Here is a 27835-nt window from a genome sequence, read left to right as displayed (position 1 = left end):
GTGGGCTGTCAGAGCCTGTGGGAATCCAGGAAGTGGTCTTTTGACCAAAGGAGTTGAAGAGCTGTTTCTGAGAAGTGAGGGAGCGGAGGTAGGCTGGGGGAAAGATGCACGCAACTGGGTTGTGGTGTGGGGAGGGTGTTTGGGGCTCTCAGTCTGGGTGCACAGAGCGTGTGTGTGTGTGTGCAGGGTTCGTGTGAGGAAAAGGCTGAGACCAAATCTTGGAGCCCTCTGGTCCATCTTGGTTGCTTTATTTAGTAAGTGGTGGAGAGCTCAGGGAAGTTGTGTGAGGAGAGGTCAGTTCAGTAGTACCAGGTGAGTCTGCGGGTACTGGAGTATATTGGGTTGGATTGAGAGGAGAAGTGGAAGACAAAATCAAGTTTGGAGAGTCTCACAGTCTTTTTAGGTGAGAGGCAATGAGGATCTGGAATTGGCCCAGAAGAGATGGGCAGTTGGGAACGACTGTAGAGGTGAAATCGCTAAGGAATGGGCCTGGCGGGACACAGACTGTGGTCTTAGTTCTGGGATGGAAAGTCTGAGGAGAGAATCTGGTTTAGCAGGTAGAAAGACAAGTTTGGTTTATTGACTTACTGTGTGTTTAGTGTTACCTCATTATCTGATATAGCATAATTTGCTTTTTATTTTATCCCTTTTCATTTTGCTACCACAAAAGAAGAGCAGGTAACTTCCTCTTATTAGTTAAAACTAACACCATGGAAGGTGACTGGCGAAATAGTACAAACTCAGGCCTGGTTCCATCAGCTGCAGCCCTTGCACCCGCCCATTAACGGATCCCATACCCACAACTGTGGACATTGAAGTCTGTCAGCCAGCAAATCTCTTATATGGCACAAGCCTAATGTTTGTTTTTTAGTGGGGTCACTTACAAATAATAAAACCTTTCCACGTTAGCGTCACCTAAAATATTAATCTAGAGACTCTGGAAAACACCCTTAAACTAAGCTTTTTTTCCACTTGGAGTTGATAGGAAGTTTGTGCCATTATTTCTCTATTCTGTCCTTTGTCCTGTTGCTACTACCTATGTGTTTTGACTATGGAAAAAAATTAACTTTATTAGTACAGAAAATATCCATGACATCAACAGATGTCATACAAATTATAAACATAACAGATCATCATCTGCCCAGATGACATGGGATTTCCTTTGGGTAACAGCACTGTGAGGGTTTGTGTGTTGGGGTAGGAAAGATCTAATACTCTGTGGTTTTCAACAGTAAAAGCTGCTGCTTCCTTTTGGCCACCTCTTCTCTGCAAGATTTCAGTGACATATGGATCACCGCTTTATGGCAGGACATCCTCCTGATAGCTTACGGTGAACTGTGTCAGATCCGTGATCTCTGAAGATGATTTAACTTCGGGACCAGGGACCAGGCTTGATCAGTCAAGAGCTTTTGTATAGCAGAGTTTTATTAGAGTATAAAATGAGACAGAGAAAGCTTCTGACATAGACATCAAAAGGGGGACGGAGAGTGCCCCCCCTTGCTAGTTTTAGCAAGCTGTTTTATGTCGGTTAGAAAGCTGTCAATCAATTAAAAGAAACACTTCAAGGCTGACTGAGTTTCACCTGGCCCCTCTCCCACAATATGCATTTTTGAGATAGGATGGCACAGGTGTGTCGTTCCCAGCCATAAAACAATTGATATGAATAGTGGTTTGTTGAGTTGTTATCAGCCAAAAGTTAATTTTAGGTGGAACCAGTTTGAAGAAAGGTAGATTCCAAAGCAAATACGTAGTTTCCTTAACATGACTTAAGAAAAACATTTCCATAAGAAAAAAGCATTGGTTAGCTCAAGTTTTGAGAAAAAGTAAGTTCAGGTGGAACCAGGTATCGTCATGGCAACGCAGAATTTTAAGAGAAAAAATTCTGACACTTGTAGTTTGTTTCCTCCTGGCGATTAAGGGAGAGATTAAAAAAAATCTGACACTTGCAGCCTATTTCCTCTATTTGAAGACCCCTGGCCTTCCTGCCTATTAACCTCTCACTCCTGAAAGAAGCACTTTAACAAAACGTAGCTTGTGTTTGCCATAAGCCAGTTTTCAAAAGGCTTTATTTCATAGCACTGCTTGTACGAAGTGATTAAATGTTGTATTTTTTTAGCTGCAGCAAATATGTATTACAAGTCTTGTTTATAAACTAGAACATATTATACAAAATAATTTAAAATCTAGTGCTAATCTCAGAAGTTTCTGGATTAATCCATTTTTGCTCTTGTCTATTGTTGTGTTTTTTTTTTTATTGTAGCCGTGGACCTTTAAGTTTCTTTCTTAAAAAATGCTCATTGCTTTTATTTACCCAACTTTTCAATATTTGAATAAACTCCTTATGATCTGACTTCTAACTCTGATAAATTTCTCATGGAAATTCCTCTCGCTAAAGTCTTAAATGATCTTCAAAAGTTAAATCCGAAGATTTGTTTGTAGTCTTGATCTGAAGTTTTCTTCTTCAGCTTTTAAATTGAAGGATAATTGTCTTATAGCGTTATTGGTTTCAGGTGTACAACATAGTGATTACTTTTATACATGACAAGAGGATCACCTTGATATGTCTGGTTTTCATCTGTCACCAGTGAAAAGTGAAAGTGAAGTTGCGCAGTCGTGTCCAGCTCTTTGCAACCCCATGGACTGTAGCCTACCAGGCTCCTCTGTCCATGGAATTTTCCAGGCAAGAGTACTGGAGTAGGTTGCCATTTCCTTCTCCAAGTGATCTTCCTGACCCAGGGTTGGAACCTAGGTCTCCTGCATTGCAGGCGATTCTTTACTAGCTGAGCCACAAGGGAAGTTCATATTATTGATTAATTTCTCTGTTGTACATTACATTCACATCCCATGATTTATTTACTGTATAACTGGAAGTTTGTTGCTTCTTTGAGCCCTCACTTGTTTCACTAATTCCTCCCCGCTGACTACCACCAGTTTGTTCTTGGTATATATGTCTGTGTGTGTGTGTGTGTATCTGACATCTTCTTTATGCATTCATCTATTGATGGGCACTTAAGTTGCTTCCATGTCTTGACCGTTGCAAATGTTGACGTGAACATAGGGATGCATGTATCTTTTAGAATAAGTGTTTTTGTTTTTTTAGTGAAAAGTACTGAGAAGGATAATTGCTGATAGTTCTATTTTTAATTTTTTTGAGGAACTTCCATACTGTTTTCCATAGTGGCATTACCCATTTACATTTCCACTGATAGTACGTGGAGGTTCCTGGCCTTTTTGCTTTTTTGTTTATTTCCTTTGCTGTACAAAAGTTTTTTAGTTTGATGCAGTTTGTTTACTTTTGCTTTTGTTTCCCTTGCCTGAAACATATCCAGAAAAATTGCTACAACCATTGCCAAAGAGTGTACTGCCTGTGTTTTCTTTTAGGGGTTTTATGCCTTCAAATCTTAGATTTCAGTGTTTTATCCATTTGAATTTATTTTTGTATATGGTATTGGAAAATAGTCCAGTTTCTTTCTTCTGCATATAGCTGCCCAGTTTTCTCCACACCATTGATGGAAGAGGCTGTCTTTTCTCCATTGTATATTCTTGCTTCCTTTTTGTAGATTAATTGATTGTGTACGTATGGGTTCATTTTTGGGCCCTTTGTTCTAGTCCATTGATCTGTATGTCTGTGTTTGTGCCAGTACCGTCCTGTTTTGGTTACTATAGCTTTGTAGTATAGTTTGAAATCAGGGAGTGTGATACCTCCAGCTTTGGTATCCTTTCTCAAGCTTATCTTGCCTTTTCAGAGGCCTTTCTATTTTCGTATAAACTTTAGAATTATTTGTTCTAGTTCTGTAAACAATGCCATTGATATTTTAATAGGGATTGCATTGAACCTGTAGATTGCCTTAGATAGTATAATCATGTTAGCAGTGTTAATTCTTCCAGTTTGTGAGTACCATACATCTTTCCATTTGTTTGTGTTTTCTTCAGTGTCTTACACTTTTCCAAGTTATAGGTCTTTTACTTTACAAATTCTGATATGCAGTAGCTGTTATTCAACTCTTGCTTCACCTATCCTTATTTGCATTGCATATTTTCCTGAAAAATACTGCCTTTCATGTTTCCGATTTGCTTAGCCGCAGTGGTTACAGAGGCATTACTTGGTGGTTCCTATCTTCTTTTATACTTTCAGTTTCTCCTGGTGCTGCAGTAGGGGCATGTTAAACCTAAATATGTAATAATTTGCCCTGAACAATGGAAACTGAATAAAAACAAGCTACTTTCTTTTGCAAATATATTTAGCCAGACAAATGCTATAGCAAGCTTAGTTTTGCTGGGCATGCTTATGATAGAATTGTGATTTGTTCTTTTTGGAAGAGAATATTTGATCCAGAGTTGAGAGCAGAGAGTAGAAGGTGGATACAGAGTGTGAAGACCTTCCCAGATCTTCCTCAGTTTAAAATGTGTCTTCTCACTTTTGTCTAAAATTTGATGAGGTCCTAGAACATAGAAATACTTATTTTGAAAAGTCAGCGGCAAATAGGATTTCAGAAGTACTCTATATAACTCTTACCTGGGTATTCCTATGTCTTCTTTCTGTGTCTTTTATTAGCACGTGTGATCGAGTGTACTAAAGAAACTGCCCATGTCTTCTGAGGAAATCTGGTACTGTTTTTTAATATCTTGACTATTAAGGGAAAAATTGACACTATGAAAAATATTTTTTATTAGTGCATATATGATACAAAAGTGTTTGAGAAGAACATTTGAAAGTTGGGCTAAATATCTTCAGGCAAGTTAATAGCAAAGAATTTAGCTTTGATAACTCACAAAGCCAGCAGCCATATCCTATGTCTGCACGTACGAAATTTGTTTTTCATAAAATGTGATATGTAAATTTTCATTTTGTGTGTAATTTATGACTCATAAATTTTAGATTTTCTTTTTTATGAAGTCCAGTTGCTTTCTACGAAAACTGTTTCTTTCTGCTCCTAGAGAATAATGTATGTTGCCAGCCTGGGAGGTGTTTGTGTACATATGCCTTTTCCCCAGTCAGCCTGTATATATTTCTTTCCGTACCATTGAGCACAGGAAGTTGCTCGCAACCCATGCCACTACCTAGATTCTCTCTGTAGAGTTCACTTAAACATATTCTAAGACCAGAACCCCATTCTCATTAAGTGGCTTAGCTAATCTTCATATAAAGAATTTAAAAGTTACCTTATCCTCAAAATGCTATCAGAGAAAAATTACACTTTTTGCTGCAGTATACAGAATTTATATCTGCTTTCCTTTGAAATGTGATGAAATAAATCAGTTGGGGATTTCTTAAGTAATTTTCTGAGTGTCTGCTTACCCAGGTTCTTCAAATCAGAGAAAACTTGACTTTTTCACTACAAACTGGCTTCTAAGTCCATATCAACTCTGCCTGCTTTTACATTGGTCTTTAATGACCTTGTTGAAAGAAATTGTATAACTTGATCCTTGTTTTTAGAGGACACACCTGTGAATTGTCTGTATTGCTTCCTATGTATTTGCTGTTTAAAGTTCTGTATGAACTGACCAGACTACTGATTATACTTTTAAACCTTCTGTTTTGATGGGATAAGATTAACTAATATATTATTTTTTCTTTGATGTTACAAAAGATGCATGGAAACTTACCTGTTAACTTTATTATTCCACTAAATTGAACAGTAATGCCTAGAGATGATACTATTGTAGACACGTGTATTCATTTTGTCTTGTTATAGAATTGAAGATTATAGTATGCATGCATGAACTTTATTTGAAAGGAGGTGAGAATTCACAAAGTATCTGTGCTTTCTTGTATTATATTTTCCCTTTTGGTTTTGGAAGTTTCTGAGTCATGCTGAGTTTTTAATGGGATATGCAATTTCTTACACAAGACCTCTCTAAATGGCTGGCATAGAAAGAAATAAATAATGGGGTCCAGGCATACATTTGCAGCTGACAGTAGCAGAGAGAATTCTTTTACATAGAACAGGATTTGTTTTGACTGGCAGCTGTAATGAGCTTCTGTTTGGCTCTGTGTATAGGGGATTCTGGCAATGTGGTAAGGTACAAAGCAGATAAAAAACACGAACATAATGCTGAATATATTACGGCTAGATTTCTTCTTGACTGATATGGAATTCTTTCTGGACTTGAGGTGGGACTTAAAGATCTTCTTTGTGATAGCAGTGTAGAAGATGATTAAGGAAAGAAACACAATCCAGAAGATGCCCACAAAGATGTAGCTGGAGGCTTTGTGCCACTTGAGGCCCAGGTCGCTCTTAAGGTCCATACATTTCACGCGTGTGGCCTCTGTGACACTCCGATTGGTCAGGATCATATTGGGAAGGGCGATGAGCAGTGTGAAGCTCCACACCAGCACTGACAGGAGTTTGCTGTAGCTTATGGACTGGATGAAAGAAGTCAAGAGAGGCTTCACGATTTTATAATATCTGTCAAAGCCAATGAGCCCGAAGAACACGATGCTGACGTACATGTTGATGTAGAAGAGCACGGCCGAGACCCTGCACACAAAGACTTGTACCTGCCAGAGGCCCAGGCCCAAGTCCCCCAGGATCTTGAAAGGAAAAGTCAGGCTCATCAGGAAGTCGGCAATGACAATATTCTTGAGATAGACGATGAAACTCTTGGAGCTAGGCACGTAGAAGAACACCCACCCTGACATGCCGTTGAGCAGGATGCCGGCCACAAAGACCACGAAGTACAGCATGGGGATGATCTGCTTGGTGATGAGGGTGTTCGAGGGGCAGGACCCCTCCGCAGGTGGGGCAGTGGTGGCATTCATGGTCTGGTAACTTCCTAAGGTGTGGCCTGCAAGGTGATGTGAAAGAGTCACTCAAAGGGCACTCACGACCTCTGAGTCGTTTGCTGAGAAACAAAAGCAGAGGGCCGTAGATAAAACCAAGTAAGTAAGTGTTAGTTGCTCAGTCTGCCCAACTCTTTGCGACCCCATGGACTGTGACCCACCAGGCTCCTCTGTCCATGAGATTTTCCAGGCAAGGATAGGATATAATAAACCCCAGCAAGATATAACCAAGCCCAGCAAATTCTGGAAGCTAAGTTTGTGCTGTATTCGTTAGGTACCCGTCCCTTCCTCCCTTTCACCTTCTCTTCCTTCCTTTAGAAAAGGGAAGAATCGAGTAGACAGGTAACAGGAAAGAAACATTAGAGAAGCAGCAGGCCGGCCCGAGCACTGAGGTAATCATGGAGACCAGCGTTTCCCTGAAATGATAGGGGTTCCTGTAAAACTGAGTTCTGGGAGTACTCGTTTAAATGTAGCTTCTGAGGTAATAAAGCTATAAAAACAGCATCTGTTTCATAGTAGGTTTAAGAGCTGTTGTTACACAAAGCCCACGCTATGTGTATTTTAGACAGGACCATGTCTTACAAGCATACATGGCCACATGTAACTGGTATTTTTGGTATAGGATTATGGGTACCTTTCAAAATTGAGATATTCTGTGTCTTTTCCCATTTAGAAGCAGATTTGCAGTACTTTTATAAATTAGTAAACACAAAAATGATAGAAGTACCTTAAACATTCTGAGAAATGTTCCCTAAAGTACATTCTAGTCTGTATTGTCCAATATGGTAAGATAATAGCCATGCGTGCCTATAGAGGACTTGAAATGGGTCCAGTCCAGATTGAAATGTGATGTAAAATGCACAATGAATTTTGCAAACTTAGTATTAAAAAAATTATATAAAATATCTCGGTATTTTTAATACTTATTACATGTTGAGATGATATTTTAGAAATAGCCCATTCAATAAAATATATTATTAATCTTAATTTCACTTAATTTTACTTATTTTAAAGAATATGGCTACTAGAAAATTTAAAATTACATATATGGCTCTCATCATATTTTTATTGAGGAGCACTGTCCTGGGTATTACCCAGAACCTTCTTTTGTTAGGGAATCTTGTGTAGTCTTCACAGATGTTGGACATAATGATTTATGGCACAAGGAAGATGAGGAGTGAGTTTTTTGAAAGATTATTTGATGTATCAAAGAAAATGTCTGCTGCCCATCTTATCTGTAATGGTAACATCCTGTTTAACCCTTCATTCTTGCCCTCAGGGTAAAGTTCTTCAGCTCTTAAACCCTGAGCTACCAGAAGTCCCCTTCTTGGTCTGGTCCCAACTGATTCTACCTCCAGCAATGAGCTCCTGCTGTTCTGAATCCTCCTACCTTGCAGGCTCCATGATTTCTCTCACCTTGAATCTTTGCACAAACTTTCATTTGTGTGGAAGACTCTTCCGCTACCTTCTTGGTTGGCTACCTTCTTATCGTCCTTCCCTAAAGAAAGCTGTGACTTACTTTAGGACACTTTGCCGCCTTGAGCCTTGGCTGGGGTGGATTGAGCGTGAGGGCCCTTGTATGTGAGCTCATAGTTTCATGCCTTCTATCACAGCACTCGTCTCTTCAGGTGTTTGGTTTTTGTTTTCTCTACTATCGTAAGCTTTTTCAGGGTAAAAGGGATCATGTTTTTTTTTTTTTTTTTTAACCATTATATTCCTAGCATTACTTTAGGACATTAGATATTTAAAATATTTGTGAAATAAATGAATATACAATCTGGGAATACAAGACATGAATCCCTCTTAAGAAATTTACATCCAGTCAGGGATCATGGGAAAGAAAGATTATGGAGGACACTGGGTTTCTTGAGGATACAGAATGTATCTTATTCGTCTTTATTTTTCTGGTGCCACGTATGGTGCTTGCAAAGTGAGTGAAGGGTTAGGTCAGTGAATTTAAGCACATGTGAGAAGATGAAGTTTGGAAATGTGAAATTCAGTCACGTTGCAAATAAAAATCATACTTGCAAGCTTTGTGTGCTACTTCTCACAAAAGAATGTCTTGCTTCTGTGTATTCTTCCTATGAGCATATGACAAAACTAGAAATATTTCTAGCCATTTGATTTTGCCAGTCCTTGGACTTCCTTTGGAGGGAAATCTAATGCCCTGTTCGTTTGGATCTGATCGTAATGGGTTTGTAGTTGACTTGCTTCTTTGAAGGTCTTCTGTAGCCTGTTTTATATTTAGATGGTGAGTGAAGGGTCTGTGTTTCCTATTGTAAACTGCTTACTGTGGCAGAGTCTGTATCAAGGAAATAATTGGTATTGTCCACTGAAACTAAGATGCAACTTAGTCTAAGAGCAGTTTCACAGAGCTTAAGAGACTGCCCCCAGGGGTCGCAGTGCTGGGGACACTGCCCCTCAGTCAGTGTGCTGCGGGGGTCATGTTGTGTATTCACTAATTGTTGGATTCATTGCAGTTTAAAATATAAAAATTTTTTAAAAAGCAGATCTCGTGCTTAATTGGTCAGTCATTTCCAACTCTTTGTGACCCCATGGACTTCAGCCTGCCAAACTCCTCTGTCCATGGGGATTCTCGAGGCAAAAATACTGAAGTGGGTAGCCTGTCCCTTCTCCAGGGATCTTCCCTACCCAGGAATCGAACTGGGGTTCTTACATTGCAAGCAGATTCTTTACCAGCTGAGCTACCAGGGAAGCCCTAGTACATTGTAGAGAGAAATATTAAATATTTAATGTGTAATTACATGCTGAAGAATTTCCAGAAATTATTTAATGAGTGCCAACCTTTTCTTTTTAGAATAATTATAGAAGCCAATATATAGAGGAAAACAATAGAATAGGAAAGACTAGAGATCTCTTCAAGATAATTAGAGATACCAAGGGAACATTTCATGCAAAAATGGGCTCGATAAAGGACAGAAATGGTATGGACCTAACAGAAGCAGAAGATATTAAGAAGCGGTGGCAAGAATACACGGAAGAACTATTCAAAAAAGATCTTCACGACCCATATAATCACAATGGTGTGATCACTCACCTAGAGGCAGACATCCTTGAATGTGAAGTCAAGTGGGCCTTAGAAAGCATTACTACGAACAAAGCTAGTGGAGGTGATGGAATTCCAGTTGAGCTATTTCAAATCCTGAAAGATGATGCTGTGAAAGTGCTGCACTCAATATGCCAGCAAATTTGGAAAACTCAGCAGTGGCCGCAGGACTGGAAAAGGTCAGTTTTCATTGCAATCCCAAAGAAAGGCAATGCCAAAGAATGCTCACACTTCCGCACAGTTGCACTCATCTCACACGCTAGTAAAGTAATGCTCAAAATTCTCCAAGCCAGGCTTCAGCAATACGTAAACCGTAAACTTCCAGATGTTCAAGCTGGTTTTAGAAAAGGCAGAGGAGCCAGAGATCAAATTGCCAACATCTGCTGGATCATGGAAAAAGCAAGACAGTTCCAGAAAAACATCCATTTCTGCTTTATTGACTATGCCAAAGCCTTTGACTGTGTGGATCACAATAAACTGTGGAAAACTCTGAAAGAGATGGGAATGCCAGACCACCTGACCTGCCTCTTGAGAAACCTGTGTGCAGGTCAGGAAACAACAGTTAGAACTGGATATGGAACAACAGAGTGGTTCCAAATAGGAAAAGGAGTACGTCAAGGCTGTATATTGTCACCCTGCTTGTTTAACTTCTATGCAGAGTACATCATGAGAAACGATGGGCTGGATGAAGCACAATCTGGAATCAAGATTGCTGGGAGAAATTATCAATAACCTCAGATATGCAGACGACACCACCCTTATGGCAGAAAGTGAAGAACTAAAGAGCCTCTTGATGAAAGTGAAAGAGGAGAGTGAAAAAGTTGACTTAAAGCTCAACATTCAGAAAACTAAGATCATGGCATCTGGTCCCATCACTTCATGGAAAATAGATGGGGAAACAGTGGCTGACGTTATTTTTTATTTTTATTTTTTTGTGTTCCCAAATCACAGCAGATAGTGATTGCAGCCATGAAATTAAAAGATGCTTACTCCTTGGAAGGAAAGTTATGACCAACCTAGACAACATGTTAAAAAGCAGAGACATTACTTTGCCAACAAAGGTCCATCTAGTCAAGGCTGTGGTTTTTCCAGTACTCACATATGGATGTGAGAGTTGGACTATAAAGAAAGCTGAGCACCGAAGAATTGATGGTTTTGAATTGTGGTGTTGGAGAAGACTCTTGAGAGTCCCTTGGACTGCAAGGAGATCCAACCAATCCATTCGAAAGGAGATTGAAGGACTGATGCTGAAGCTGAAACTCCAATACTTTGGCCATCTGATGAGAAGAGCTGACTCATTTGAAAAGACCCTGATGTTGGGAAAGATTGAAGGCAGGAGGAGAAGGGGACGACAGAGGATGAGATGGTTGGATGGCATCACCGACTCAATGGACATGAGTTTGGGTAAGCTCAGGAGTTGGTGATGGACAGGGAGGCCTGGCATGCGGTTCATGGGGTCACAAAGAGTCGGACATGACTGAGTGACAAAACTGAACTGAACTGATTACAGAATAATAGTGAAAAATTTCTCAGAAATGAGCCACCGTTTCTTTCCTTCTAGGAATGTGTTTAAAGACATTTTCCACAGAGTCTTGTTGTGACTTATGTCCATTTGAAATACAATATGTCTGTGTGTACCCTAATGCCAGGTCTTCTTGGTAGCTCAGCGGTAAAGAATCTGCCTGCCAATGCAGGAGATGTGGGTTTGATTGCTGGGTTGGAAGATTCCTCTGCAGAAGGAGATGACAACCCACTCCAGTATTCTTGCCTGGAGAATCCCATGGACAGAGGGGTCTGGTGGGGTGCAGTCCATGGTGTTGCAAAGGGTTGGACACCACTGAACGACTAAACAACAACAACAACCTTGATGTCAAGGGTTGAGAGCTACGTGTTCTGTTTCCTCAGTGTCAAAAATTGAGCAGATATGCCTTGCAGTGCATTTCACGTCCCCCTCCCTTCCTCGTTTGAGGTTGGTGGAAGGGGCTAGCTGACCCAGGCAAAGTTCTAGAGCAGGAGTGCCTTTTGAAATGAATACTCAATCGTTGCTTGGATCTTTTTCTCCAAATGACATCTTCTTGCTATTTTGGCCCGTTTCAAAGCAATGGCAGGTCAGAGTCTTTCCATGTGAGATGTGTTGACTGGGTAAAGAGGGTATCACTGCTGCCTGTGCTGCTGTCTCGATACGGCAGAGGCAAATTTAGGGACAGTTTGCATGGGTCATGAGCTATAGCTAAATGCGAGACAGTGTTGGTGGTAATTTTCATGCTTTTAAGTCTGTGTTTTTTGAACACTAGTGTTGATGGCAGGGCGTTGTGACCTCCCGGTACATAATTTGCCATACTTGGTCTTGGTGTCTCAGGGTGTGGCAGCCTTCTCTGCAGTGATGGATCAAGAGATGTGTGGAAAAAGAACTATCTTAAGGTATCTGCAGCAGGTGAGGCCAGTTAGACACGGAGATCAAAAGGCAGGAATACATGTGAGATGAAAAATAGGACACGATGATAAGAGACAAGTGTTACTTTGACCTTGTAACTTCTGTCCTGTCTCCTCTCCTTAAGTATAGAGGTGATTTAGTATCCTGATAAAGAGACCTACTAAAACTTCAAACCCTATCACAGATGGAGGAAATACTCACATATAGATGTTGATTTTATACTATAACGTAAAAAATAACCAAGTAAATCCTAAAGAAAGAAGGTCTTGGTGTGGCCCAACAACACTCCCTTCCCTGCCCCAGGCTCTCAGCTGATGTACTGTTTCTAAGCAGCTTGTCCCAGCCCATTAAAGATGAGAGACAGGCAAAGGGGGAGAAGGAAAAACGACAAGCACCTCTGGATGATGATCTACTGAAATACAGGGCATTCTGGAGAGCCAGTTTGTGGAAGTGTAGCCAGTCCTGCCCATGGAAGTTACTTCTGAGATTATCTCTGAATTTCTATAGTGAAAGTGGTCATTATGTTCACCTTAAGGCTTCAGGGGACATAAACAAAGCTCCCTGAATTCTTCAGACTTCATCTAAGAAGCATTTTAAGATAAGACATAATGGAACAGAATATATAAAAAAAGAATGTATACGCACACACACATCCATTTATATTTGCTGTACAACATTAATTAACAGAACATTTAAATCAGCTTTGTTGTTTAGTTGCTAAGTCATGTCCAACTCTTTGCGACCCCACAAGCTGTAGCCACCACCCTCCTTTGTCCATGGGATTTCCCAGGCCAGAATCCTGGAGTAGGTTGCCATTTCTTTCTGCAGAGGGTTTTCCTGACTCAGGGATCAAACCCGTGTCTCCTGCATTTACAGGTGGATTCTTTATTGCTGAGCCACCAGAGAAGCCCATAAATTAACTAGACTTCAATTTAAAAAAACAAAAGGCATTCGTTATTGTTAGGTGGAAATCTTCCTCATTCCACAGATCCAGGTAAAGGAGAATGAAATGATGTGAAACATTTTGGTCTATATAAACCGTTACTTTGGATCTTTGGTCATATAAAGGTAAAATGGAATTTTATGGGACCAAAAGACAGCTGTTAATGTGTAGTAGGAGCCTATGAATTTCTTTCATCTTTTTTTGTACAACTAGAACATCCATGGCAAAGTTTAATTTTTTTCTTTCTTTTCTTCTTTTTTGGCAAAGTTTACTTTTAACCTAGATAGTGAGTACGCTTGTCCCTAGTGAAATGTTAGGTCTCTGGATTGTGCCCCATTAATATTTTTGGGTTGTGGAGTATTTCATGTAACCTTAGGGCTCTCTCTTTGGGCAGAATTTAGTTGATCCAGGGCCAAACAAGGCGATGCTCACTCCAGAAATACATTTACCATAATAAAAGTTTGTTAATTACTCATCTTCTGTGTAATTTCATGCATTGAACCAATCTTCTCTTAAAACAGACCACCTTCCAGTGTTTTAATTGTGTGCTATAATTCTACTTTTTCTGAAGAAGAGATATTATTCCATCATAATATTTTGATGAAATTAACAAAGCTCTTGACAACGTTAAAGTATTTCTTCAATTACCTTTTTAAAAATTTGGACCAGTATGAGGTTTCCTTTCAATGAAGTAATTTAGCCCAGTGAGCGCTTGTCATCTTGAAGTGGCCATGATGTTTCTTCACCAGTGATCCTGTATTGTAGTACAAAAATGAAGATTTAATTATGTTAAATAAATGCCAGGATGTTTTATTGAAATGTATGTGTGGTAGCAGGGCACTTAGTCTTTAAATATAGCTTGTATAACTTGAAATATTTCGACATATGCTTTTGTTGCTTTACCAAACTTCTTGTTGGTTGTCGCTATTGACCATTATAGATTTGATGTAAACTCTGGTGAGAACCTTGTAAACTCTACTTGAGAGTTGAACAAGAAGTGTTTTTAGTTACTGGTTTATTATTTTTTTCCCCCCTTATGGATGTAGATGCTCAAAACAGATCATATAAATTACTGAAGTTAATAAACAGTTGACCCTTTTAGCCAGGAAATCATCAGCAGGCTTTCTTTTGTTTCCTGTTTTTTTGTTTTTAAAACCTTTGTACTGTTGACATTCTGGAGTTAGATGACTTGTTGTGAGTGTTGTCCTCAGCATTGTAGGATGTTAAACATCAACATCCTTGCCTTCTAGCTATTAGGTGCCAATAGTTTTATCGTCCTAAGTTGTGACCAAAATGTCCTCTAGGGGGGCAGATTGCCCCTGGTTGATAACCAGTGGTCTAGTTATACATGGACTTACTGAAATGACACCTGAAAGCTTTATTGTTTGATAGGGAGAGGATAAGTTTCGCAGAATGTGATTGGTTCACTTCTGCCTTGGTCTGGGTTGGCACCTTTTTGAATTCTTTAAGCTAGTCCTCCTGAGACTTTAATGTGCGTACAGATTTTCTGGGGCTCTGGCTAACGTGAAGACTCATATACCATAAGTCTGAAGTTGGGTGTAATGTTGATATTGGTAAGGCAAAGAGTACTCTTTGAATAGCAAGTTTTTGACTCTGTACACAGGAAACTTTAATAAATGTTTGATGAGGAAGGTTTAAAAAAACAACTTTTCTTTGCTGTAGTCGGGACTTCAGGTAGGTAAAAGTTATGTTAAAGGGAGCCTGAAATCTAGAAGTTTTCTTAGAGAGTTTACTTGTTACAGATTTCATCATCATAATCTTATCCTTCTGGTCTGGAAATATAAATAGATATTTTATGAGAGCCAGTGATAAAGAACATCTTATATTTACCTAGGATAGTCTTAAAAGGTCATGAGGTTTTCTTTAGAAACAAGCAGATGTACTTCTCTGTGGTGAAATACTGTGTTTGATCCAGGGTGATACTGAGCTTGTTCTGGGCAGGAATGATACTGTCTAACTTCAGAACAGTGCTTACTCTTGGAGAAGGAAGTGGGGCCTAGGGTGGTTGGACTTTAGCTGTATTTGTGGTCGTTTATCTCTTAAATTCTGAGACAACTAAACATTACTGTGCCTAACATTACTGTGAATTATGCATAAACATTACTGTGAATTAATACTGGGCAATTAGGTATACTGGTGTTACCAGCATTAGTTTCTGTACTTTCGTGTACTTGGAATAGTTCATAATTAGGAAAAAAATGTATATGGAAAATGAATTGCTTTCAAATCACTCTTTTATCCCCACCCATCTATGATGATAATTTTCCTCACTGTTCTTTGTTCTATTCTTAGCAAGTGACAATGGTAGTTCAGCTGGTAAATAATCCGTCTGCAGTGCAGGAGACCTGGGTTCAATCCCTGGGTTGGGAAGATCCCCCAGAGGAGGGCATGGCAACCTACTCCAGTATTCTTGCCTGGAGAATTCCATGGACAGAGGAGCCTGGCCGGGCTACAGTCCCTCCTTTTTGGGATCGCAAAGAGTCGGACACGACTGAGCGACTTGGCACAGCACACCTGTGATGAGCATTTTCCTCCCTGTTCTTTGTTCTGTTTTTAGCAAGTGACAGGCTCAAAATTCCTCCTCGAGTTCAAACATCAAAAGCTTTCATTCCAGGTGCCCCAAGATCTTCTCATATGCAATAAATACTTGTTTCCTAGATGATTCTTCTAATAGTAAAAAAAGAGTATGCTGCTGCTGCTAAGTCGCTTCAGTCATGTCCGACTCTGTGTGACCCCATAGATGGCAGCCCACTAGGCTCCTCTGTCTGGGATTCTCCAGGCAAGAACACTGGAGTGGGTTGCCATTTCCTTCTCCAATGCATGCAAGTGAAAAGCGAAAGTGAAGTCGCTCAGTCGTGCCCGACTCTTATAGATGTGTATAATCATTGTGCACATGTCCAAACTTACTAAGGCTGTTTTCTTAGCATTGCTGGTTTTATCTCCCTTGCTGTAATGTGTGACTTTTTCTTTTCTCTCCTTGTCTTGCCAGTATGTAGTATCCTAGATGGTTTTCAGAGCAGTTGTAATTAATGGGTTGACTAAAATGAGGATTTATGTATGGGCTACTTATTCAGTCTTATAGTTGCATTTTATAATATTTTATGTTATTAAATATTCAACAGCATACTTTTATTTTAAAAATATGTTATACTTTTGAGTAGTATTAATTAATTCTGTCATCAGTCTTCTGGCCTATCTTATTCTATGGTCTGTTGAGTATTCAAGAATCTCTTCTTCCTGACTCTTGGTCTTGCCTCTCTTTCCCAACACTGTGACTCCTGAGAAGTGGGTAAACAGTGTCTTTTTCTTCTAGGTCATAGACCTGTTCAAAAGGAAGTCATTTTAGGTTCGTCAGTTTACTTCATAGAAGTTACTGTTTTTAATCTGTAGCTGACTGCCCACCTTGCGACTCAGAAAACCATTTCTTACTCCATTTCCTACTTGGCTGCTGCTCAGACTTCGACTGTGGCTATCTAACCCCTCTCTGCCCTCCCTGTGTCCTCTATCTGGCCTGCGCTCTGTCTAGGCTCAGCCAGTGGGAATCTTGCTTTCTTTTGTACCTGAAGGAATGAGTACCTCCCTTATCTTTCTTCATCCCCCTGAGCATTAATGTCCAGTGCTCACCACACTTCTCAAAGGCTGCCAGGGACCTCATTTCTAAATTTATTGTCCCTCTCTCTGTCATTCTGTTTCCTGATGTCCCTGTAATAGTTGATGGTATTGATATTGACTGCTTGAAATCCTCTGTTCAGAAGGTACATTATAGCCTTTAGCTGCTGTATACAGTGGATCTTCCTTTCCTTCATTTGTTTACTAAATCCAACAGAGCATGTTTCTAGGCAGTATGGAGATACAGTGGGGCTTCCCTGGTGGCTCAGTGGTAAGGAATCCGCCTGCCAATGCAGGAGATTTGTGGGTTTGATCGCTGGTTGGAAAGACTTTTTGGAGAGGAAATGGCAACCTACTCTAGTATTGCTGCTTGGAAAATCTCATGGACAGAGGAGCCTGGTGGGGTCCATGGCGTCCCAAAGAGTTGGACATGCCTGAGCAGAGCACAGGCGGCAGGCAGGCAGGCAGGCAGGCAGGCAGGCAGGCAGGCATGGAGATACATTGGCAACAGGGAACACTCAACAAGTTCCCAATCTAGGGGAGACGGAAGAGCACAGTGGTACTTTCGGGTGCAACAAGGGGCTGTCATTGAGGGAGGAGGCACAGGAGCAGAGCTACCACTCAGCACCTTCCAGCTTCAGGAATGGTGGTATTAAAGCCGTCTTCTTGGGTCATGTGACAGTGAGGGTTGACAAATTAGTTAGGTTTAGCCAGTCAAAGGGGAAGGAGAATGTGTCGGGCAGAGAGAGCTACCAGTCACATTCACTAGGACTCATGAGATGATAGCACAGCAGGGGTCTTGTGGCTTGCCCAAGCTCTTGAGTAACATAATAGAGCCTTGTTAATCAGTTACTGTTACCACCATTTTGCAAATGAGGAAGCTGGTGCTGAAAATGGTTAAGTAACTCATCAAAGGCGAATTGGGCAGATAATACATGGTCAGACAGTATTAAAACGTGTGTGTTCATCTCCCAGTGAGGTCTTCCCTACTCCTATGGTAGCTCAGGCAGGCATGCTTTGTGTGTGTCTGTGAGTGTGCAGGCCCTTCAGCATTGTTCTGGAATATTGTTTTTAGGAATCACTTATCAGGTTTTTTTTTTTTTTGAGGTGAGGTGGACATGTGAGTGTGAGAGTGGGATCTGGTGGTTAAGGGTCTGCCAGGTGTGTGGATGCCTTGAGTCTCTCCAGTCAGCCTCTGGGTGCCACTGTGTACAGAACCTCTATTTAATTTACCAGTTTCTGAAAGTGTTTAAAAATGAACACCTTTCTGACTAGAAACAGACCATGTATATTATTAGTGATTAAAACAAATGACATTAATCAGTTGGTGGTAGAGACCCTGTTGCTGGAGGAAACCCAAGTCTGCTGCTGTGGTTTGGATGCTGAGATCCTGGGCATGAGGAGGACCCTGGTGGTTGCTGTTTCTCCCTTCCAGCCAGTTTTCTCTATATGGGCATGAGGTCTAACTTGATTCCTCAAACTCCTGGCCACCATGACTCATTGACTTCATCTTCGGTCAGAACGTATGCCAGTGAGAAACGTGCTTTCACTTATAAATGGGCGGATGTTGTTGCCTCTGAGTTGTTTGTTGTTCAGTCACTAAGTTGTGTCCAACTCTTTGCAACTCCATAGACTGCAGCACTCCAGGCTTCCGTGTCCTTCACTATATCCCAGAGTTTGCCCAAATTCATGTCCATTAAATCAATCAGTGATGCTGTCCAACTATCTTATCTTCTGCTGCCGCCTTCTCCTTTTGCCTTCAGCCTTTCTCAGCATCAGGACCTTTTCCAGTGAGTCAGCGTTTGTATCAGGTGGCCAAAGTACTGGAGCTTCCGCATCAGTCCTTTCAATGAGTTTTCGGGGTTGATCTCCTTTAGAATTGACTGTTTTGACCTCTGTGATGTCCAAGGACTCTCAACAGTCTTCTCCATCACCACAGTTCAAAAGCATCAATTCTTTGGTCCTGCTTTCAGATCTATACAGGGACTACTGGAAAAACCATAGCTTTGACTGTCAGTTCAGTTCAGTCACTCAGTCGTATCTGACTTTCTAACCCCATGGACTGCAGCACTCCAGGCTTCCCTGTCCATCACCAGCTTCCGGAGCCTATTCAAACTCATGTCCATTGCATCGGTGGTGCCATCCAACCGTCTCATCCTCTGTTGTCCTCTTCTCGTCCTGCCTTCAATCCTTCCCAGGATCAGGGTCTTATGGACTTTCAGTTGAGGAGCAGTGCTAATTCATTCTCACATTGGAAACACCTGCATGTTCTTCATAGGCTGAATTGCAGACACCTCAGAACTTCCTCTTCCACCAAAGCATAAGCTCAGCTCTGTCCATACGCTTTCAGCCTCCTTCCTGGGCCCTCCTGTTAACAGACTCTCAAAATCACGAAGACTAAACATCTGTGAATTTCTGCCACAAACAGTCGTTCTTTGATTCCATGTAATAACAGGTAGACTGATAACATGCAGACCTAGTTTTTAATTCCAACCACTTCCCTTAAATTACATTTAGCCAAACTCACAGCTATGTGCAAGAGTGGCATCTCCTCGAACCTGGGTCTGTCTTCACATCTTTGGGTGACGCAAGTAGGTAATTAGGAGCTGGGGGAAGAGGTGAGGTGCTGCACAGGCCCTCCTAGGGCCACAAAAATTCCACCCGCCCCCCCACCTCTGTGTCAGTAATTGCATCTGGTTTGTCAGGATGGATTTGGGGGTATTTTTCACCTACAGTCTTGGGGTTGCCCAGGATTTCTCATCCTTGGTACTGTCAACATTTTTTTGAGTTGCAGTTCTCTGTGGGTGAGTGGTCTGGTGCATCATAGAAGGCTGCATCTTTGGCCTCTATCCACTAGGTGCCAGCAGCTCCCATGGTTTAAGACATGAATAGCCCCTTAATAATAGTTGTATTTCTTTCCATTTTGATACAGGAATAGAATGTAATCAACTCTGTGATTGATGCTAAACTTTATGCATTGAGTAACTCAGCAGCAATACGTGATTCATATGTTTAGGTCTTGGAATGTGAAGTAGGTTTTCTTTACTGTCCTGTTGGACTAATGGGCAGGCAGTGGAGCATAATGATTAAATGGATGCAGTGGACCTTGGTTAAAAATATGGCTCAGTTTCTTAATAGCTGTGGTAGTCGATTATTTGGGGCCTCCTGGGTAGCTCAGACGGTAAAGAATCTGCCCTATTTGCAGAGTGCCTCCCGGGTTCTCTGTTTACATCTAAAAGGAGAGGTAGTAGTTGCTACCGCGTAGGGTTTCTATTCCTGTAAGACCTGGTGCCCGGCAGTGTGTGACTCAGAGGGGCCAGTGGGGGTTCAGAGAGTGAGTGACTCAGCTGACAGCAGAATCGGATCGGACGTCTCTGGGACTCGCAGTAGGCCAGGACTTCCCCTGGGCCGGGCCCCACATGTGCCCTACTTCCCCACATCTATGTGAGGTGGTGGTTCTGCGCTGAGGCAGGGCTGCAGGAGACACCTTAGATCCGTTTCCGAGCGCTCCGCACCTCTCTGGGGAGTCTGGCCCAGCAGTGTTTGCCTAGGGGTGGCTGGGGGGAAGGCTGTGCTTCTGTGGGCCCCGGGTTCTAGTAATGGAAAGTGGCACTCTAAGTAAGTGAGGTTTTCCCTTCACTCTGAGGGAGTAAGGGTGAAGTCCAGAGCATTTCACGCTCCTACTGGCAGTCCACGCAGTCCTGCGTCTTTGATGAGAGTGATGTAAAGCTATGAAACTCCTGTCTCCAGGGTTCGGGGGACTGATTCCTTCTCTGGAATTAAATGGAGATGTCATGGTTCCTGACTCTCCCTCTCCCTGCCACCCCTGTGCTTCTGCCCGCAGCCTGTTCTTCTGCAGCATCGTTTTGGAATATGTGTTTCTGTTCCCTGTGGGCCAGGCAAGGAAATGAATCTCTGACCTCTTTTTGCTTCACTGAGATGTTGTTTCTCAGTCAGGCGTGCTCTACTCAGATCTTCAGATCCTGGGGCTTAAGGCCTTAACACATGCCCCTTTGCTAGGGGGCTGGGGAACAGATTTTTAATTCTGAGAAACCAACTGCTTTCATGTCTTAGATGAATATCAATCACCTTTATGTTTGTTCAAGATTCAGGCTTACATATCCAAAGGAAAAGAATATAAATATCCAGGACTCTAAGTGGAAATGGAAATACCACAGAGAAGTGATTCTCATACATTTCAAAGCCTAAAATTCAGGTACTTCCTGCCTGTTGGAGGAAATCAGTAAATTTTGGTTCAATAAAATGTATTGTTATGAATTGGGAAAATTCTTTAAATGAATTTGTATTTTGTTAAACACAGTATATGACAATGGAGCAACTATAATTCACTTGAAAATGAATAGGACTTAAATGTGAAAGACGCGCTTTCAAGCAGCTTAAAGATGGTGCTCGGGGTGCATATGGAATGGAAGACCTTTTCTTTTCGAGTCCTAGGCCCTTCCCAGTGGGATCCATTGTTGAATGTAAATGTCCTCTTTAAATAATCCATTAGTGATTATTTCACTTTTCATATGGATTTCAATGTGAATCAGTCCTACATGTTTTGAGAGAGCTATCTTATATCTTGCCATACGCTATGGGAGCTATTAGTTGCCATTTCATCACTGCCTCAGATGTAGTTGTCTGAACTGTACCAAATCTGATAATTAGAAGTGTTCCTTTCCATCTGTACCACGAATTGCATTTCATGTTCATGACCTACTTGGACAAGGACCAGCTTTATTTTACTCCATACTGTGTTTTTTTTTTTTTCCAAAGGCAGCCTTCCCTGACTTCTAATCTTTATCCATACATTATTGCTTTCCTCTTTTGTATTCAAGATCTGTCTCTCTCTTTAGACTCTTTTCTTTCAAGATGTAAACCTGCAGAAGTTCTCTTGAAGTTGTGACACCCTCATAGCTATAAACTTGCTCAAGCCTTTTCCATCCTCACATAACAAAAGTAGAAATCCTCTGTAGGTGGCAAAGAATGAGCCCCAATATTAATGAGCTTATCTTGTTTCTGAGTATCACTGCCCACTAAAAGGGACCAAGCCTCCTTGGGGAAATGACTGATTTCAAATTAGGCACAGGGGAAAGTGAGTTGATACCTTGCCGGCAAAAAGCAAGGGAGTACTCAGACTAACAAGGAAATGTTAAGGAGGGGAAAAAAGGACATGAGAGCTGACTTGGTGGCACTTCTAAATTCCACAATTTGGATATCAATAAGAATAACAGTAATAGATGAAAACACTTTTGAAAGCAAACCAAATTCAAGAGTTGCTAGTACTATTAAAAATATAGATAAAAAAGGGAGGATGAAGACAAGAGAATGTCTTCACATAAGAATGTCAGCTAGAAAAGGTAGAAGGAATGAGAGAAACCAGTTTTCAATCTCAGCGTAATAACGGATTCAGGCAAGAATCTTCAAAGTTTGTGAAAAGTCAGCAAAAGTTTCTAGGAGAACAGGATGTTCTGAGTCTATAAGCATCACTCTCAGATCACTTAGAATAACAAAGGAAAAATATACCTTTTCAGTAGGGATATTTGACAGTCACTGAATGATTGAACTTATTAAAAATGGAATAATTTGATATCCCCCCCAATATAACTCAGATGCATACAACATACCTTGTTAAAAAGCTAATCATGGATAAACAATTGGACAGATTCAGAGCATGATCATTCTGTAAAAGAGCCAGCTCAGAACCTCTAAATAAATTAGTATCATGAAAAACAAACAGACGGGATGGGGTGGAAGCAAGCAGCTCTTGGACATCTCTGCCTTCCTTACCTTTTCTTCTCAGTCACCTTTGGGAGCTTCTCTGCCTGCCCTGAAATTGGTGTTTCTTACTCTGTTCCTGGCTATCTTTTCTCACTCTTCCCCTTAGAATATTGTTTAAGACTGTCATCTGTAAGACAGACTTTTCCTTTCATCTATCACATAATGCTTTTGGCACCTTCTATGAGGCAGTGTTCTTGGTATGGGGGATCCTGCCCTCCTAGAGCCCAGAGTCCTTGTGGTTCTGGTATCTGAGCAGCCTCCTCACCCAGCTCTCCGCTGAGCACCTCCATTTCCTGCGGTACTGGAGTGTCATCTAGAAACAGTCTTGTCACCTGTTTCTACTCTCTTCACATTTTACAGCAATAACTGCCAGTTACTGGGAACTTTAGCTATGTATCAGACACAGACAATGTTAACTGCTTTTAAAAATACTTAATTCTTTTCAAGGGATTCCCTTGTGGCTCAAACGGTAAAGAGTCTTATTCTTGTCAATGGAATATTTGATATTTCGAAAAAATTTATGCGAAGAAGCTAAAGCACACAAAAAGAATACAGCATTGACTTGAGAGCTAGAGCCTTATGGGGTATGTGCCAACTTTTCCCTCCTCATTCTCCCTGGGCTGTGCCTTCCTCCACTGGGAGAGAACTCTGTCCTGAATTTTGTATCTTTTATTTCCCATCTGGGTTTAAATCTATATGAACATAGATTCCATTAAAAAATTATTCATGGTTCATGGTTTGTCTTGTCTTCCAGGAATTTTTTTTTTCTTTTTTTATCCCCAGCTTAGCGTTATTGTTTCTAAAGGAATTGGAATCTTTGAAAAGGCTTGGGAATAGTTGGAAAAGATGAACGTTCATTCACCCTGTCACTGAGCATTTTAATTCCTAAGTATATGTTCTAGAAGAATCTCTTCTAGCAGCATTCCAAGGATATACAAGAAGATGCACATGGAAGGATGCTCATAGAAACATTGCTTGTAATGGCCAAAGTGTAGAAATAGCAACTGGTTATTGACGGGAGAATGGGTTTAAAATTCTAGTGGAATTTTGTGTAGCAGTGAAAATGAATGAACTACAGCTGTGCGTCTTTGAATCCTCCTGATAAGAGAAATCCCATATTACAGTTGAGGAAACTGAGGTCTAGAGAGCTTGAATAACTTATCCAAGGTGTAAGAACAAGTATGTTGTAGAACTGAGTGTTATTCTAAAGCTGTAACGACTATGGAGTATTGTTTCTTGTTGAAAAGTGTTGTTTTTATTAGCTTGTGTGTTCCACTGAATGGAGAGAGAGCTTTGTATTTTCATCTAGCTCAGCAAATGGATCGTAATAGGAGTTGAGTGAATTTCTGATGAATGACTGAAGACATTCTTACTTTACATAGGAAGAATGCTATGTAAGGGAGCTTAGTAGCTTGAGCGGGTTCTGAGATGGTAACCAGAGCACCTGCAATTGAAACCCAGGTCTTTCAAGCCCTCAGTGACTGTAGCATCTTACCTGTATGCTCTTTTCATCCCCTACCCCATCCCAGTGGATGGCTGAGGGATGCCTGGCAGGTGTAATGTCAGCATAACTTGGATTATTACTACCCCAAATTCCTTAGCCAGGGCCCACAATTGCTCTCCTGGTGGACAGCAGAAGCCCTTCTTCAGCTATGTGGCTTTTTAAAAATTTTGACGTATAATATGAACCTGCCCAGCCTGCAGCAGCAAAAGTGTCAGCAAACTTTCTGTGTCTTGAATGTCCCTGACATGATCAGCTTGTGGCAAAGTGCAGACAGTTTGTGCATATGGGGTGGGGCTGTAGAGAATGCAAGGTTGCAGATATTTGTTACCTTTGACAAGTAAACCAGTATGTGTCATTAAAAAATTATTTCACTCTTTAATTTTTTTGGCTGAGTGGAGCAAAAGTTGAAAAGAAAGGCAAAAGCTTAACTGCCCAGCTATTCCCTTGAGCTTTTCCTTGCCTGCCATCCAGTGTCAGGAAAAGCTCTGAGCAGATACATGTTTTCTCTCTGTCTCAAATAAATTGTGAAAAGCTTTTGTTCCTTGATAAATTGGGGGTGAAGGGGCAGAAGGGGAAGAACCACATAGGAGGAGCAGGAATGTCCAGGTGGATTTGCTTTCACACTGGCTATGCGTTGACGCTGAAGTTTAGTTCTGTTGAACCTTTGTGGGGCAGAGGTTCTCGGAGCCCTGACCTCTGCCTGTGGTTGTCTGTCTCTGGCATCTTACTGTGGTTGCCTCATATTGGTCTCTGTTAAAACATCACTTTCTCAGTGAGGCCTTACCGGTTTACGACCCCTGACACAGCCGAGCACCTACCCAGCACACTCCAGCCTCTCACATGTTTTATTTTCTTCAGAGCCATCTTCATTATTTAAAGTGATACTTATTTTTCCATTTACTTTCTCCATCATCCCTCCACCTCCCTATTCCTACTGTGCCACCCTCTTAAAGGTAGCCTTCATGAAAATAGAACTTACTTCTTTTCTTCACTGTTAAATTAGTGCCAGGCATATAGTAGAAGTTTATTAGATATTTACTGAATTCTTATGAATGACTGTATCTGTACAACTTTGGTCAAATAAAGGACTCAACTGTTGAATGATGAGTCTGTTCAGGACCTCAGAGCTTTATATTTTCTGTGTGTTTAATGGGTTAAAATGTATAGATATCTTTTAAAATCATTGGTGCATAAAATCGGATTAACCATAGTCTTTGGTTTATGGCATATTCTTATCATGTAAGGTTGACTTTAAAAATTTATATCTTGTTATTCTTAATCACCTTATTGATTTCCTTCAGACTTGTTAACCAAGACAAAAGCCAAGACTGACAACAACAAGCTATTAATACATGGAACTGACTTCTCCTTCCCACATGCCGTCTCTCTGGCCCCGATGCACCCTGAGCCTCATGTTTTTCACTAATTCAGTTTAGTTCTGTTGTGTTTTGTTACATGTGTATATATTCCTAAAAGTGTGTTGTATGCTTATGTGTGTGCATGAAATTGTGATCTTTAGGAAACATATGTACAGTGACGTCAAACTATTTCCCAAAGTGATTCCAAATCCTCTGTGGATACCAATCCTCATTTCCTAGTCTCAGAGTTACAAATTTTCTTGAGAAATATTACTCCATTGTGGTCCTGATTTACATTTCCATGATCATAATGTTATGGGCATCTCCTCATATGATAATTGGTTATTTCAACGAAATGTCTAGTTATATCTATTGCTCATTTTTCTTTTGGGTTGTTTGTGCTATTACTGATTTGTAGAAATCCTTCAAATACTCTTGATCCCTGCTTTGTTGGTTTTATATATGGTGAGTAGCATGTCTCAGGTTGTAACTTGTTCTTTCGTCTTTAAAAGTACATTTTGATAAGCAAGTTACTTATTTTAATATATTCAAATTCTCATTTTTTTAAATTAATGCTTTTTGTATCAGAATAAAGTGTTCATATGTCAAAGTCATCAAAGAGATAATGGTTTGACATGGAGGCCTGGGGATCAGGAGGTCAACCCATTTTCAAAAGAAGACTAACATGTTGTTTGTCTCTTTCATTCAGTGTGCTGACATCTGTACTAATGGTGCAAAAGCCACAGTGTGTAAAACAAACCTGCTGATACCTCAGCACACTTGAAGGCCATGTACCCAATTGTGTCCTGTCGTCATTTTGTAACTTACTGCCATGTAGCCTTAGTAAACGAACAAAAAAGAAAGCCAACAACATATGGAGCTTCCTTGGTGGTCTAGTGGTTTAGAATCCACCTTGCAATGCAAGGAGCTTCCTTGATCTAGGAAGGAAGATCCTACATGCCTTGGAGCACCTAAACCTGTGTGCCACAGCAATTGGGCTTGTGCTCTAGACCTGGGAGCCGCACCTATTGAGCCCTCGGGCCACAACTGCTGATGCCTGTGTGTCCAGAGCCTGTGCTCTGCAACAAGAGCAGCCACTACAATGAGAAGCCCACACCCCACAACTAAGAGTAGCCCCTGCTTGCTGCAGCTGGAGAATGCCTGCACACAGCACCAAAGACCCAAAAAATAAAATAACAAATATTTTTAAAAAAACCCTACAAAACAGAAAAAGTTAAGCTCACTTTAGAATGACTGTGATGATGTAATATGTATTGTCCATTTGACAAATATTTAAATATTTCCTGTGGCATTATAAGAATAGTTCACAAAGCACTTCTGCTATATATGATAGTTGTCTAGAGGAACAACACTTGAGAGTGAGTTACAAGCTAAATTAGGTGCTTTCTTGATGGAACACCATTTTTACTGGAAAGAATGATACACAAACTCCAGCAGTTCATACTTGGGTATTTGGCGGACATTTTCTCAAAATTGAATGGAATGCCCCTTCAAGTCAAGGAAAAAAATAGCAGTGCTTTCCAGTACTTAGAATGAGATCAGTGCCACTATAAATACTATTTTTTGATACTGTATAATGAAAAGTATACCTCAAAGTTCTGGGTGAATGTACCTCTCCAAATGACCAACGATTATATGATATAAAATCTATCAGTGGTAAAAGATTTCTTCAAAGACTAAATTATACTAAAGGATTTTAATGTAACAAAAATGTTCATTGATACGGATTTAGTTTCTCCTTTGCAAACAGCCTTTAAGAAACTGCTGCCTTTTTTAGTTTTGATGTGGTACCAAAGAGGATAGAGAAGGAAATGGCAACCCACTCCAGTGTTCTTGCCAGGAGAATCCCCAGGACGGGAGCCTGGCAGGCTACAGTCCATGGGGTCGCAAGAGTCGGACATGACTTAGCGACTACACCACCACCATCACCGCTACCACCAAAGAAGAAAATCCAGAAGGTTACAAAAATACTTCCTTGTCCTGTTTGAAATTATGTGAAACTAGATTTTCATCAGTATACTTTAACTAAAACTACATTTTGAAACTCATCCCATGCAGATGTGGATGTGAGAATTTAACTGTCTTAGGATAGATGATAAAGAGATGAGCAGGAATGTAGAATCATGCTATTTCCCTCACTAAAACTTTTAGGGAAATATAATTACTTTGCACAGAAATGTGTTTTTCATGTTAACATTTAATGCTATTTTTAAAAGAAGTTAAAAATAAACATTTTAGGAATTTCACAATTAAAATTTCTAATATAGTAAACATTGCTGGGTGTAACAATGAGCTTTGGGTTTCTCAGTA

The 27835-nt window shown here is 40.6% G+C and overlaps 2 protein-coding genes across 8 annotated transcripts in view; one reads left to right on the top strand and one right to left on the bottom strand.

The window, feature by feature from the left end:
• Positions 1-27835, top strand: part of MED12L (mediator complex subunit 12L) — a 361426-nt gene that overhangs the window by 131630 nt on the left and 201961 nt on the right. The window lies entirely within an intron of this gene.
• P2RY14 (purinergic receptor P2Y14) overlaps positions 4646-27835 on the bottom strand; it is a 62841-nt gene continuing 39651 nt past the window's right edge. For 3 of the 5 annotated variants that reach the window (XM_069580687.1, XM_069580678.1, XM_069580695.1), the window contains 2 exons: positions 13877-13982; positions 4646-6789 (listed from right to left, as the gene is read on the bottom strand). In XM_069580687.1, coding sequence (XP_069436788.1) covers positions 5750-6763 — 1014 coding nt within the window. In that variant the 5' untranslated portion in view covers positions 6764-6789; positions 13877-13982 and the 3' untranslated portion in view covers positions 4646-5749. The remainder of the gene's footprint in view (positions 6790-13876; positions 13983-27835) is intronic. The other 2 variants (XM_069580702.1, XM_069580710.1) reach the window with 1 other exon arrangement.

This window comes from Ovis canadensis, chromosome 1 (genome assembly GCF_042477335.2).
Source record: "Ovis canadensis isolate MfBH-ARS-UI-01 breed Bighorn chromosome 1, ARS-UI_OviCan_v2, whole genome shotgun sequence".
Taxonomy (NCBI): domain Eukaryota; kingdom Metazoa; phylum Chordata; class Mammalia; order Artiodactyla; family Bovidae; genus Ovis; species Ovis canadensis.
This window is presented reverse-complemented; position numbering and strand designations above follow the sequence as displayed.